The following is a 15826-nucleotide window of genomic DNA, read 5'->3' on the forward strand; positions in this document are numbered from 1 at the left end:
ATCAGATGATAAATATATTTGTTGGTAAAACTTTTCCAACAAGTAGAGATAAGAAGCAGTAAAGTGAAGCTTACCAACTACTTTGACGATCAGGGTGGCCTTGTCCTCTCCAACTGGGTTGGTCACCACAATGTTATAGGTACCTTCGTCAGACCTCTCTGCCCCTTCAATAACTAAGCTGCTTAGCTCTGTCCTAAGCTCAATGTGCACTCGTCCTTCTAATTCATTAAATTCCTGTTAAAACATAAATTTATAAAAACAATGCATGGATCAACATTTCCCCCAATCTACATTGCTTTACTTGTCTTACACTGATATTAAGTTGCAGTCTTTATTTTGATCCAACACTGTCTAGAATAGCCCTAGTGCCAGATATTGTACAGTCATTATACAGTAATGTAGGAAATACTAACTGATCAGTGCATAGAGAGCATTGTATTTATAGCTCTGGACTATGCAGTAGGCTCAGGATCATCCATAGCATCATCGCTGGGCTGTGAGGAACACATCCCCCCACCAACATTACTCTTACAAAACATTGTACTGACAGGGAAGGGAGATTCTTCGCCGATCAGCGATACCTTAAAGAAAGAAGTCAAAAAAGTTAAGTATATCCTCTATCTCAGGGGTAGGGAACGTACGGCTCTCCAGCTGTTGCAAAACTACTACTCCCAGCATCCATACTTGCTCTGTTGTTCTTGGAACTCCCATGGAAGTGAATTGATCATGATGGGAGTTGTAGTTTCACAGCAGCTGGAGAGCCGAAGGTTCCTTACCCCTGCTCTATCTGGCCACCACAGAAATAACCATCAGCATCTCTGAGATGGTGACGCGCTTCGGCCACCCATCTGTTTGCAGGTGCATCTGTTTGCTAAGTGCTGCCTAATTTAATTTATATGCTTCTCTGCTAGCAAGAACCAGACTGATATGCACTCCTGGGAGTTGCAGCTGCTTCAGTCATATGTGTATTACTTGGTACAAGCATTGGGGCAGATTTATTAAAACAATGTTAAAGAAAACCAGAGCTATCCATAGCAACCACTCACAGCCCAGCTGTTTGATGAATGGGGTGCAATAAGCTCCAGGGGGCAGTGACCTCAAGCAATATGGTGGCGCCTGTGCACTGCCACTCTTTGAGTCTGAAGAGTAAAATGCCCACATTTTCTGATATGTTTATATATATTTGGAAGCTATGAAAATGCACAATTCCAATGTTCTTAGACCTGGTTCATATCTTCATTTGGGTCTTTCCATTCCCCTATACACATGAAATCCGCAAGCAGTACTTTTTTCTCCACATTTTTCATGCAGAAACTGAGCAGAAACCACATGGACCCCATTATAGTCTATGGGGTCTGCCGGTTTCATAAGGTAACCGCTTTTTTATGCAAATTGGTTTCCATTCGCGGGATCTCCAAGCGGACTCCCTGAATGGAAATTGAAACACAAATGTGAACCGAGCCTACACTCTATGTTGGAACTGTGATTGGACCTTCATTTGCTTAAGATCTGTGTTAGTGTCTAACTTGCCTTGGGGCCTTTGAACCAGGAAACAGTTGGTGCAGGCTCTCCAGTGATCGGAACATCAAAACGCAATTTGTTTCCAGCCACAACAATGATGGTGTTTACATGTTCTCCTCCGGAGCAATCAAGGTGGATTTTGGGTGGTTCTAGATACACATAATTCAGTTGCAAGTGACTCCTCACAGCTCATATGGAGAAGATTTTGTTATTGAAAACTTATCTTGCTGTCACTTACCTTGACGTGGGACATACTCAACTTTGATCTCTGGAAAGAAACAATAATACAATTACTATCCTGTCACCATTAAGTGCAGAGAGACGTTATTATAGTGGCATGTGTTCTTTCGCAATTTAGTGTATAATAAAGTATTAAAACAAAAAAAAAAAGCCACATTTACGTGATGTCAGATTGAAGATATGGCTCTATACAGGATGCAGCCTTTGATTTTAGTATAGGGGCTCACAAGACATGAGGACCCTTCTCTTGAATTGTGAGTGGGCATATTATGGACAAAATATTAGCTAATACCTTCTGGTTATTAAGTTATTTGTTAATAGATGCAGCCAAGCCCTTTTATGTTGTTTTGAAGGTGCTGGTACAAGTGGGGTTAAACATGTGTTATTAGGTTCGGCACAGCCCGTCTTCTAAAGCTATGAGTGTGACCAATAGGCGGTTAGCCATCACTATGTGATCAGCACTTTTATACAAATTACTTATGTGCATTTAAAATGCTAGCATCCACCCCTTCATGGATTGTAAGTATGGTTGTATGCCTTTGTCTGTGCTGTTTGACAAGGGTCACTATAAAAAACCTATTAAAATATATCTCAAGATGCATATTAATTTACCAAGGAAATTTAGTTTAGCAGAGAGCGTCAAAGCGAACCCATCAGGAACAAAGGTATAGTCAGCTTCATCCTCTGGTCTCACATCATCAATCACCAACTTGTGAATCCTGCAATGAGAAATGTCTTTGTTTTATCATGTCATATATGGTGGAAATATGACCTACTAGATGTTATGTCTGAAAGTTGTATCTATTCTAGATAAAACCCTTTAGGCCGAGGCTTCACGTTGCAGAAACGCAGCTCTTTTTGTTGACAATTTTGTTGTGTTTTTTGAGCCAAAGCCAGGAGTGGATTTTGCAGAGAGTAGAAGTATAAAAAGCTTCCTATAAAATATATATTCCTATGTTTGGAAGGTGGATATCCCCTTTAAGGATCCTTAGTAATATGCTCTAGCCTATTAGTTTTGTCTGTAGTGTTCCTTCAAAGTGGACCAGGTTACACCTGATAACATGGATGTTTGCTTTAGTAAATACTTGCATTCTCCATGAAATAAAATGTTACTATCTATTATTAGTACTCTGTTTAGTGCTGTTCCTTTGTACTTCTTCTTCTTGGAAGTGTATAAAACAGTTGTCCACTAGATACTACCATTCCTTTTATCCATAATAGTCCTTAGACGGCATGCACTAATTACACACCGTTAATTACACACCATATTGGGAATGGTAATGCCCTGTTGTCAATGAATTCATACAATTTATTAATACATTTCCAGACAGAGTACCATAGGAACTGTACAATGCAGTTCAAAGAAAATCATTCTATAACTCAATGAGACATGTCAGGAGAGAAGACAGCTTCTCCATACATAATTGTTGGTCGGTCAGTTACGTATCTCGAGGTCATGTTGTAGTTTATTTTCTTTTGACGTTTGTGAAAAGTCACACCAAATATTATTTACCTGCCCTTGTGAGTCATGGTGATGCGCTTGCTTGGTCGGATCTCGATGCCATTTTTATACCATTTACCAGTCACTTTCTCATCAGACACCTCACATTTAAAGACTGCTTGATCTGTGGCCTTTACTGTCAGGTCAGCAATGTCTTGGATCACTTCAAGCTGTTTCTCTAGAATGAGAAGTGTACTAAATGAGATTTTGGAGGAATATCTTTAGAATGTTAAATGGTTTTCCACAAAAACTATACCCTTTAAAGTTAAAGAACACATGAAATGCATTTCAGTAGATGTTAGAGCTATAAGGCATGGTACTAAGAGCTGCAGCAGAGAACTGGCCTGGTCTGTCAGCCCAAGATCCTGTTGAACTGTGAACCTCTGATTGACCTGCACTATGGCCTTACTTAAGACTACAGGGATGAAAAGCTCCTTCACTCATTTGTGGGAAACTTGCAAGCATTTCCAGACCACTCCCTCAAGAGAACATGTGCTGTGAGATCAGGGAAGTCCTCCAGAATACTGCTGTATGACATATTGCTTACTGTAAGATACCTTTACAGTCTGGTAGAGGCTGCAACTATTAAATTCCATCTTCCTCTCTCAGCAGTTTACCAGCTGTCTATTCTTCCCACCTCCTTTATTTTTCAACAGCTTTGACTGCTTGATGGCCATGACACTATGAAGTACTACCTCAATAGATACAGACATTGCCTTTACCATGATAGATTTATTATGATTACTAGAAATCTAATATCAATGCACAGTAAATGTTTATTACACTACATAGGTTTGGAGAGAACACTTACTGCATGCCTTTAAGAGACTGTAACCACCAACGGGTGTACTACCCTGCATTGCAACCACCAAGCATTGTGCTACCTCTTGGAATAAAGCTCAATTCAACTTTAACTGATGTGCCTATCTTCAATAGTACATGTAGTCCCATGTTAGGGGAGTTTGAAAGCTGGTGCTCTACTAATCAGCTGTTCTTGGCATTCTCTGCTGCCAGAACTATACAGTGGATGGAGCCAGGAACAGAAAGCTTAATACACTGTAAAGTGGCAGAGTACTGCAGCTGAGCTCCAATTTACTTGAATGAAATATAATTTTTTGCCCTTACCTTCAACAACAAGGTCAGCCTCACAGGTTCCACCATTGGTCATTACTTTATAGCGTCCAGTATCTTCTTTGGTGGCTTCATTAATTATCAAAATATGCTTTTTACCATCTTTCTTGAAACGATATTTGAAGGTTTCCTCCCGAGTCAGCTCAACTCCATCTTTCGTCCTTGAGAAAGAGGTTAAAATGTACTGCTTATGTCCTCATCAAGCATTTCTTTGCTTGCAAAATAACCAAATTGTGCAATTGTTTCCTTCTATATTTGTAGCTTTTGCTGTATGGTTTCCAGATTCAAAATGTCTGCACAGAAGTGTCCCTTATATAAAATAGATACTTGTAATAGAAATGAAAATTAATAAATAGAAGACAAAATAAATAGAAGACATACCACATGACTACAGCGCCTTCTTCTGATACCTCTACCTCCATTTCAACTTTATCTCCCACAAACACTTGTTGGTCATCAAGAGGTTTCACAATTGTGACAGGAGGTTCTAAATACAAAATTGTAATGTCAATATGTATAAAGCTCACTTTTTAGCTCTGATCTGTAGACTTGGACAGAGCCAGCAGAGTCACCTCATTATTATTAGAAAGCAGAAATTGTAATGTCAGTAGCTTCAGTGTACTGATAGAAGGTTAAAGAAAACATGATAATACTATACAAACAGGCAAAGGTCTGTTCCTGACTGTTATAGTCAACTAACGTCTTTTTGATATTCTGCTTCCCTCTACTTGTTTTTAAAAACTATTATATTGATGTTCCATAGTATATATACATTAGCAGCACATATATAATCAGAACATACACCACCATCAGTTATTGGACTGCCTTAAAAGGGGTTATTCAGTTTCAACATTGTGTAGGCCATAAATATTAGTACTGTGGGGTTCCGACCCCTTGGAACCTTGCAGATCATGGTACCCAGACAACACGACCCTCAGTATTGTTAGAAACGCAACTAAAAATCGCTGTGGAAAAAAATGCAGCAGAAATGCTGAGTTTTTCATACAGCTGCTAGAAACTGCTTGGGCGTATCGGTATGTCCATGCAGAACAAGAAAACCGCTATGCAAACGTAAAAACCCAATGGGCAGTCTGTAAGGGGTTAAACTTTTTTTTTTTTTTTTTTTTTTTTTTAATTAATTCTGTTTTATTATCCCTCTAGGGAGCATGGACCTGAAATCATTAGAGCAGTTGTATTGCAGTCTATGGGAGATTCTCAGTGCAACTATTGAGCCCTAATACAGGCAACCATCTGTAGTAGGCTCTTGTGATCTCGCAATGCAGGAGCTGTCCTGCAATGGAATAAGTACTGGGGTGGTGGGTGCTGGAATCATGGGGTACCTGGAGGGAGATTGGGGGCCAAAAAAATATAAAATCAATTACTATCATATCTCTGATGTACAGCCCTGCTTCAGTAACTCATTGAAAACAAAAGACTCATCAGGGTAGAGTCTCTTTTGAATGTTAGACCTCTGGATTTTATATAACTAGGTGTGAGAAGTCGACAGGCAAAGTGCTGAAATCTCACTATATCTCTCCCAGGTTTTTAACTTATGTGTGGTTCAATACGGGTCTTGAGTAGGCCTCAGCTCCAGGTTTGAGTCCTTGGCTCATTACTGGGCCAGAAAAAGACTGCAGATTCTGTACTCCAGTGCAGATCTATGGAGTAAGAGAAAGAATCTGGGTCTGTCCTATAACCCTGAGTCCAGTTAACCCCTTAAGGACCAGGCCATTTTTGGGTTTCGCATTTTCGTTTTTCCCTCCTCATATTTCAAGAGCCATAACTTTTTCATTTTTCAGTTCACAGAGTCACATGATGGCTTATTGTTTGCGGGACAAATTGTACTTTGTAATGGCATCATTCAATATGCTGTGCAATGTACTGGGAAGCTGGAAAAAAATTCAGAATGAGGTGCAATTGGAGAAAAAATGCATTTGCGCCATTTTCTTATGGGTTTAATTTTTACAGCGTTCACTGTTTGGTACAAATGACATGTTACCTGTGTTCTACGTGTCAGTACGAACGTGGTGATACCAAATTTATATAGTATTTGAAATGTTTTGATACTTTTAAAAAAATGATAAACTTTGCAAAATAGAAATTTTTTTTTGTGTCATCATGTTCTAACACCTGTAACTTTTTCATATTTCCATGTATGGAGCTGGTTGTGGTGTCTTTTTATGCGGGACAAGATGACGTTTCTATTGATACCATTTGGGGAAAGATCTGATGGTTTGATCACTTTTTATTCAATTTTTTATAGGAGGCAAAGTGTTGAAAAAAACGCTTTTTGGCTGTTTTTATTTTTTTTGCCGCTACGCCGTTCGCAGTACGGGATAAATGTTTTAATATTCTAATAGTTCGGGCATTTTGGAGCGTGGGGATACCTAATATGTTTATGTTTAATGTTCTTTAATTACTTTTATAGCTAATCTAGGGAAAGGGGGGTGATTTGAACTTTTATATTTTTTTTATTTTTTTAATACTTTTAAAAACTTTTTTTTTTCTTCTGTTACATTTATGATCAGACCCCTTAGGTACCTTGAAACCTAGGGGGTCTGATCGCTCATACTATTCACTGCAATACTACAGTACTGCAGTGAATAGCAGAATCCCAGCACTTCTATTAGACGATGCCTCTGGCATCGTCTAATAGATCTCGGGCAGAAACAAGCCTGGAAGCCTTCAATAGGCTTCCGGCTGTCATAGCAACCGATCACCGCCCTCATGTGACGTTCAGGAGGGCGGCGATCGGGGAAACATGGCGGCGCCCATGCCGCCTGCGCTGTTTACACGCTGCGGTCGCGTTTGACCGCAGTGTGTAAAGGGTTAACAGCAGCGATCGGCTCGGGCACCGACCGCTGCTGTTATTGGCAGGTCCTGGCTGTATTATACAGCCGGCATCTGCCGTGTATGGAGCGAGCTCAGTGTGTGAGCTCGCTCTATACATCCCCATGCGACCCATGACGTACAGTTACGTCAAGGGTCGCTAAGGGGTTAAACAATATTGTGCTTGTTTTGTTCATGTGGCTGGTAATTAAGTTATCATTTCTGTTTAATTAGTTACTCGGACGAGCAGGATTTTGTTTTATTTTTACCGGAAGTTAAGGCTGAATTTTGTTTTGCTCATGTTGCGCCTGAAGTCAAGGATTATTTATTTTCCTGGTTTTTTTTCTAAATAAACCGCTTTGCACAATATTTTGTGTCCCTGTCTTTGTTTGGGTCTGCACCACTGCTTCTACCGAGCTAACTTCCCCAAACTAAGTATTTAGCCATTTTCACATACACGAATATGTACCATTTGTATATGCATCACATAACTAGGTTAACACTTTAGTTTTCTTACCTTTGACAAAAAGCTCTGTAGAACATTTCTCATCAGCAATAACACACTCATATTCTGCATCATCTGCCAGGGTACATTTATTGATGGTAAATATCCTTTTCAGACCAACATTCTCAAACACATACCTGAAAGACAGGAGTTTATGTGGATGTCTACTTTAGTACCCACTACATATTATAGCTTAATCTATATGGTAGATTATACATTTACTTAAATGATTGAATTTCTAATAGCACAAGGAGATTTAGTGATCTGCTAGAATGCGTAGAAAACAAAAAGACTATCTATGCTTCTCTCTTTAGATACAGAAAAGGGTGAGTTCACACGGAGTAAAGTGCAGCGTGATGTGGCACGTAGATGCCACGTGAGATTTTTCGGGCCGTATACGCACTTTACTCCGTGTGAACTCACCCAAAGGTGTTTCACAAATTGAACTGGAACTTTCAAACCATAGAAAAATATATTTACAGGTCCAATTCTCCAATCTCTGTACTCGTAACCATATGCCAAAAATACTAACCAATGGACTATTATCCAAGCCATTCAATGTTACAAAGAGTAAAGACAAGGATGACCCTTATCCCTACTAATTTCTGTATTAGCCTTAGAACCTTTCACTCAATACATTAGATCACACACTAATATAACAGGATTGACAGCCAAAAGAGAAACCCATACAATTGGACTTTTCATAGATAATAAGTTATCTTAGCACGCCAAAATCCATGAGTTTCACTCAAAGCAGTTCAAAAATCTATAGAACTTTATAGTTTAGTATCTTATTGCAAAGTGAATGAAAGAGAATCATTACTACTTTGCCATGAATATTCAAACAAATATTAAAATTGCAATTCTCCAAAAATTCCAGCATAAATAAAAAGATAACTCAATTCCCTATTAGGGTATACACCTCAACTATCCATGTAAAATGATAATAGATACAAATTAGAAGCCCCATATCAAACAAATACAGGCAGACCTAGACTCTCTCTCCAAATAAAAAATATCTTGGTTAGGAAGAATAACTTTTTATAAAATGTTAATTCTACCAGAAATCCTCTACAAGCTACACACGATTGCAATACTTGTCCCAAATCAAATTTTAAACCAACTGCACCCTCAAATGTCCTCCTGCATATTGTAGGCAGGCAGAGGGAAAGGTTGTGGAGGGAAGATATATCCTATTAAGATGGCTCCTCTCCACTTGGTAATGGACAAATCCATATCCAGATTTTGGTTTTAATTGTAGACCCCGGCCTGAAACTCTAATCCGGGGTTTTGTTATAGCAGCAGTTGGAGCCTTAAACCCCATCCAAACAGTTGGGTGTGACTCTCTCTCCTTCCTGCTGCTGACAGTGGAACCTGTTGTTATGATCAGCAGGTTAACTAAAAAAAATAATAAATAAACAATAACCTGCGGAGCCCAACTGGGCTCTGAACCGCAGAGCTACCCTGGAGTGAACTGGACCTGACAGTGAGCGGCCCTGCTGGGTTACACTACTATCTGGGATTTTCTCTGTTAACTTACAGAGATGGCCTCTGCAGCACAGAACAGCCACTAGAGAAACAGACTTAACCTAAGACTGTGTGCCCTCAGTTACTGCACTAAGCAGCACGTAACAGCTGCTACCTGCTATAGCTTAGTCAGCCAGATACACCTGCAGTGAAAGGGATTAATGGGTAAATTGGGGAGGGAAGACCCACTTCCACAAACATGAAAGACACAACAGAACACACAGGTTGCAGGGTTAAACAGAACAGACACTAGTGCAACTAGCACCCACTTGCTGCACCCACAATAATGGTTTTTGAAATTAGGCTAGGGCAGCGGGCTTCCAAACCTGCCTCCTTAAATGGAGGAAGGACAGTCCCAATCAGCCAGCCCAGCTGCCTAAGCCAGGAGCTCATGGGCTGACACCACTGTCAGTCAAAAGATTGACCATGCCCACTGGCTACACAGGAATTAACCCCCTGCTATGCTGGACTGCCAGCAACAAGGAGAAGGTGACAGCCAGCAAGACGCTACGACAGAGGAACGGGCTGCGACCAGATCCCTTGGCCACACCTGCTGCACTGTCCTAACACCTGTGCACCAAACACTGACTGTGTGGAGAACCAAAACTGGAGACAAAGTGCCAACTTGGTGAGCCTCTGAGATGGTTTTTCACAGAGACTGCTTTGTGCTAAGTGTCCTCTGCCACGTGGCTGAAGTAAGCCATACTGTTTAAATTGACTTTTTGCTGATGGAAGCTATATTATGTTTGGACTTTGTAAACTGCACCCAATAAAGCTACCAGTGTGAATTTGCAGCAAGCCTCTACTCATCTTACTTGTCTGGTAACCAGCCCCAAGGGTCCCGAAATTACAATATAGATAAATAGAAAACCAACGATGGCTTTCAAATACATGATGTATCCAAAACTCATTGGTGGATTCAGAATCTCAAATATTACAACCATTTTAGACCAAGTCAAATACAGGTGGATTCCCTCTACTAATAAAAAATGGGTAATTATTGAAAACTATCACTAGAAACAAGAAATCTGAGAGATACTTTACTGCTTAAGGCCTTTAAAATTAAAACATGTGATACACCATTAAACTCTAATAAGCGACCATTCAGACCTATAGGGTGTCCCACTCAGGAGTACAACTTTAAAAATGCGAATTACTCTGCAAGGCGTGCATGTATCATAATGCAACTAGGTTCAAAATATTCCTTATATAATGAAGAATTGATTCTGTGTCATAAAGAAGCAGGTACTATAGCTGGTGCCGCTACAGCGGCCTGGAGTGGCAAAAGTAAGCATGTAGTATACCGTACCACAAAGAGTGTTCATTGAGAAGAACTACTGGGTGTTAGGATGGGGTCCCACAGGTTTCCCTTCAAGCGCACAACGCCACCTGTGGATCAACCCAGCTCTTGCCCTCGGCGTCTTGCAGTGGGATGTGTGGAGTCTAAGTCCAGTTTACTGCCTACTGAGCATGCTCGGACCTTTTGGAGGTGCTCAGAGGCAAAGTCCCATTCTTTCCCTACTGAGCGTGCTCAGACCTTTTGGAGGCGCTCAGAGGCAAAGTCCCATTCTCTCCTTACTGAGCATGCTCGGACCTGTTGGAGCCACTCGGTTACTAAGTCCCATTTTGCCCATACTGAGCATGTTCAGTATGGGCGGAGACTTGACTTTTTATAGTGTGAGCTGATGCCCACCGAGTGCTCACACTTTGACTAAATAACTTTGAGACAGGAGGTCATGGCTAGGTTCCAGTGATGGCAGGTTGTCAGATTAGGCATCTAGGATAGGATTCCTTGGCACTGCCAGTGGTGACCTGAATAGCCTATTGAACTGTCCATTAACATTGTAACTCCAAGCTGTTGTGAAGTCCTTTATGTCTTCTGACCAGGGGTGATAGTTAACCTCTGGCAGCCTTCCCTGTGTAGCAGGGTGAAGCATGTGCTAGAGTCTATCTCTCTGCTGGAAGTTCGCAGAAGACGAATGCTAGGTTTCATTTGGTTTCTCCCAGCAGCTTTACACAGGTGCACTTTCCCAGTGAAGTTAACTGGTGAGAGTTTGTTACAGTCTGTTCACACTAGAACCGCACAAACACCACCACCAGTGTATTTAACTGGTGGTTAGCATGTCAGACACACGGCTGCCCTCCTGGGGCTTGTGGACCTCACTGCAGTGTCTTGCAGTCTAGCGGTTCTGTCGACGTTTAAAATTATTTTCATATATATAAACAGAACCGTAACACTGGGTCACTGGGTCATCAAAACAGTGTCAGAGGGAATATTTGAAGAAATTTGGAGGGAAAAACCTGCCTACCTTCAAAACCATCACAAAATTGGCCAAAAAGTTGGAGGCGACGGGAAACCTGGTTGATCAGCATTCTGGAGGATGCCCTCAGTTATCGGATGAGACTGTGTAAGATGTTACGGACTGTTTGAAAAATTCCCCAAAAAAATCATTACGTAGGTTAGCTCAAGAAACTCAAAGTCGACCTGTCAACAAGCCACCAAGAAAGGGAAAATCAAGCCATACTGCATCACATCTGTTCATGAGTTGAAAGCTCCAGATCTTCAGAAACTCGTGACATACTGCCAATGGTTTCGTCAATTATTTTCCTTAAATGCAATATTGCTAGACATCACATGGTTCACTAATGAAGTGTGGTTTCATCTCTCTGGTTGTGTAAACTCACTGTTAGGACTGTGCGGCAGGTGCGGCCAAGGGATCGTGGTTGCAACCTGTTCCGCTGTTACTGCTCAGTCCATCATAGCAAGGATTAAATCCTTGCAACCAGGTGAGCGTGGTTGGTCGCCTGACTGACAAGGGTGTCGACCAGTGAGTGCTCGGCTTAGGCTGGCTGGTAGCATTTATAACACTCACAAAACACCCATATATGGGCCTCACAAAATCCCTATGGCTTGCACGAGGCTTACATGATTAGAAGATCGGACTGTGGTACACGATTTCTTGTTCTCACATCATTGGTCCAATTTACTTTGAAGAAACTGTGAACATACTGACCAATACTTGTCCATATTTGCCAAATTTGTGAATCAACTGGACGACTATGAACTTCAAGAAGGTTACTTCCATGTTACTTCCATGACTACGTGCCATACCTCTCATGTCAGTACGGAAGAGATATGATCGTTTTTTGGAGACAGGGTGATCTCGAACGGTTTGTGGCCATCTTGATCGCCCGATTTAACTCTCCCAGATTTTTTTCTATGGGGGTATTATTAAAGGGCAAGGGTTATGCAAGCAAACCCAGGACCATCAAACAACTGAAAGCAAACATCGAGCGTGAAATTGCTGCCATTGAAAGTGACATGTTGCAGAGGACATTCTCAAATATGGAGCGTCGCATTTCCTTGTGCACGGATGTTGGGGAAGGACATTTTCAGCACCTTTTGTAATGAGGACTTGTTTTCCACTAAATACAGCTATGTTCAGTTCTTACAGCTTGCCCTTATGTTCACGCATTCGCGAGCAATTTGCATTTTTAAAGTTGTACTCCCAAATGGGAAACCCTGTACAATCATCTTCTTACATTGACTAATTACTCCTCATACAACTCTCTTAGTATCCACACCAAAACAATTCACATTCCAATACATATAATAGAAAAGCTTTTGCCTGATATAGACAATTCCCATATAGGCATACTCCACTTAGATGACCTGTACAACAATAATTACATGTGTTGCTTTTCAGACTTAAAGGGGTTGTCTGGATAAATTAACAATTTCTAAGTCCCCATGCCCCCCTCCAAATTTCTAATGTAACTTTTTATTCCATATTCTATAGTTTTTGAGTAATATATGTAGGTCATGTAACTGACATATATTACATTTTTTACCTTTCAGCTGATATAACGGTCAGAATATGGATAATACTGATGACCGATTACGTCAGTGTAAAGGCCTAACTCCCCCAGCCCTATTGTACTTATCACCTCTGGACCCGGGCCCGACATGTCATTCAGAGAAGGCTCCTCTTCTGATGTGTGCTAGGGCCCCCGAACACGCACAATAGTGCCTGGGAATCTAACACATAATACTTACCCGGCTTCTCTTGCTTCCGGTCGGGAGCTGAGCCCTGACATCACTTCCAGAAGTGACGTCGGACCCAGCCTCAGGCAGCGTGGGGGCCTGCAGCACGGAGCCAGCCTCACCTCTGCTTCAGGCAGATGTCAGGAAGAAGAAATAGGAAGACAGGAAAAATTGATGTGGTTGGGGAGTGGGCTGAGTTAGTTAGTTGGGAAAGGCTAGTAGTGGGTCGGCCTAGCTAGGGAGACGGTGGAGGAGTGTGAGAGGGAGGGAGTGAGAGAAGGAAAGAGCAAAGCATTATGGTAGTTGTAGACTAGAAGCACAGGAAGCTACTCCATGTAAACAAATGCAGATGGTGCCAGAAGCTCCCAGACAAAGCCAGATATCACTCAAAGCTCTGCTAAAGGTATTTGGGTGCACTTATAAACCCACTAATAGTACTGACAAACTTTTTTTTTTTTTAAATAATTTTTGGCAAGAAAACCCCTTTAACCCAAAAATGCAACATAGATAAACACAACTTTTACAAATTTCTACAGGAATGTTCTATATTGAGGAAATTTCCATATTCATATGTAACACTTCCAAATGTACTATCCCTATATTTACAGCAACAGAAGAACGAATCACAGTAATGATCAAGTGAATTTTTATGATGTGAAGCCTTAGGCTCCATGTGGCATAAACGCTGTAAAAAGCAATGCAGTAAAAAAAAAAACGCAAAGTGTTTCTGCTATGGTTTATCCTGCAGCGTTTTCTCACTGCGGCCTGCTACGTGGGGCCATAGCCTTAAATACATTTCTCATGAGTACTCAGGTAAAGGAGACAAAAGTTGTAATCTCTTATTTATGTGAATGCAGAGAATGCATACCAAATTTAAGCTGGCCATACATACACAATAATATACCTGTCCATTTGTCCAGTCTCATCGCAAACATCACTGGTTTTATCTGAAAACTATGTTACACTGGTAAAGAGAATAAGGATTTATTGTCACTTACTTGGCACTTGGTTTAATCTCTTGCCCATTCTTAAACCATTTCATTGGAAGATCAGGGTTGGAAACCTCCACTATCATTTTAATTCTTTGTCCCTTGTCTATTGAATGACATGGGTCCAGTTTCTTAGTAAATGCTAAAAGGGTCAAAATAAAATATTAAAAATATGTCATATTAAATATATCTACAAAACAATGATTGAGTTTTGCAACCCTAGCAACTCTTACAACTAAACAATATATATATATATATATATATATATATATATATATATATATATATATATATGATTTAATGTGCTTTAATAGGTTATTTGTTTGGGACCACTGAGCTATCTGTTTTTGCCTGTTGCAGGTAGAATGATTCTTGTGCAGTGCTCACTGCAAGGGAAATGTGGAATTACAGTCATGGCTGTAAGTGGTGGCATCTCTGAAATTTTTCCAGAAAATGAGGTATTTCTTCCAGAAAATTATTGCAACTATACATTTTGTTACATACGTTTAATTCTTTTGTGTGAATTGGAAAAACACAGAAAAAAAACTGGAAAAAAAGGCAAATTGGACACAATTTCACACAAAACTCCAAAAATATGCAGGAAAAAATTGTTGGTACCTTTTCAAAATTGTGAGTAAATAACTTTGTTTCAAGCTTGTGATGCTCATTCAAATTCACCCGTGGCAAGTAACAGATGTGCGCAATATAAAAATCATACCTGAATCCAGATAAGAAAGAGAGAAGTCGACTCAATCTTTGCATTGTGTGTCTGTGTGTGCCAGACTAAGTATGGAGATCAGATTGAGGAGAAGAGAAGTGTTTGATGATTTGAGAACCAAAAATTATCAATACTCTCAAAGTTACAAGTCCATCTCCAAAGATCTTGATGTTCTTTTGTCCAACATAATTATTAGAGATGAGCGAACACTAAAATGTTCGAGGTTCGAAATTCGATTCGAACAGCCGCTCACTGTTCGAGTGTTCGAATGGGTTTCGAACCCCATTATAGTCTATGGGGAACATATACTCGTTAAGGGGGAAACCCAAATCCGTGTCTGGAGGGTCACCAAGTCCACTATGACACCCCAGGAAATGATACCAACATCCTGGAATGACACTGGGACAGCAGGGGAAGCATGTCTGGGGGCATAAAAGTCACTTTATTTCATGGAAATCCCTGTCAGTTTGCGATTTTCGCAAGCTAACTTTTCACCATAGAAATGCATTGGCCAGTGCTGATTGGACAGAGTACGGAATTCGACCAATCAGCGCTGGCTCTGCTGGAGGAGGCGGAGTCTAAGAGCGCTCCACACCAGTCTCCATTCAGGTCCGACCTTAGACTCCGCCTCCTCTGGCAGAGCCAGCGCTGATTGGCCGAAGGCTGGCCAATGCATTCCTATGCGAATGCAGAGACTTAGCAGTGCTGAGCCAGTTCTGCTCAACTACACATCTGATGCACACTCGGCTCTGCTACATCTGATGCACACTCGGCACTGCTACATCAGATGATGTACATCTGATGTAGCAGAGCCGAGGGT

At 40.9% G+C, this 15826-nt stretch overlaps 1 protein-coding gene across 2 annotated transcripts in view; it reads right to left on the minus strand.

Moving 5' to 3' along the window:
* Positions 1-15826, minus strand: part of LOC142210769 (myosin-binding protein C, fast-type-like) — a 74892-nt gene that overhangs the window by 27427 nt on the left and 31639 nt on the right. For both annotated transcript variants that reach the window (XM_075280178.1, XM_075280177.1), the window contains exons 10-18: positions 14298-14430; positions 7740-7864; positions 4775-4880; positions 4388-4554; positions 3275-3440; positions 2374-2480; positions 1760-1789; positions 1531-1670; positions 75-234 (exon numbers count right to left, since the gene is read on the minus strand). In XM_075280178.1, the coding sequence (XP_075136279.1) occupies positions 75-234; positions 1531-1670; positions 1760-1789; positions 2374-2480; positions 3275-3440; positions 4388-4554; positions 4775-4880; positions 7740-7864; positions 14298-14430 (1134 nt within the window). The remainder of the gene's footprint in view (positions 1-74; positions 235-1530; positions 1671-1759; positions 1790-2373; positions 2481-3274; positions 3441-4387; positions 4555-4774; positions 4881-7739; positions 7865-14297; positions 14431-15826) is intronic.

The sequence above is a fragment of the Leptodactylus fuscus genome, chromosome 6 (genome assembly GCF_031893055.1).
Source record: "Leptodactylus fuscus isolate aLepFus1 chromosome 6, aLepFus1.hap2, whole genome shotgun sequence".
Taxonomy (NCBI): domain Eukaryota; kingdom Metazoa; phylum Chordata; class Amphibia; order Anura; family Leptodactylidae; genus Leptodactylus; species Leptodactylus fuscus.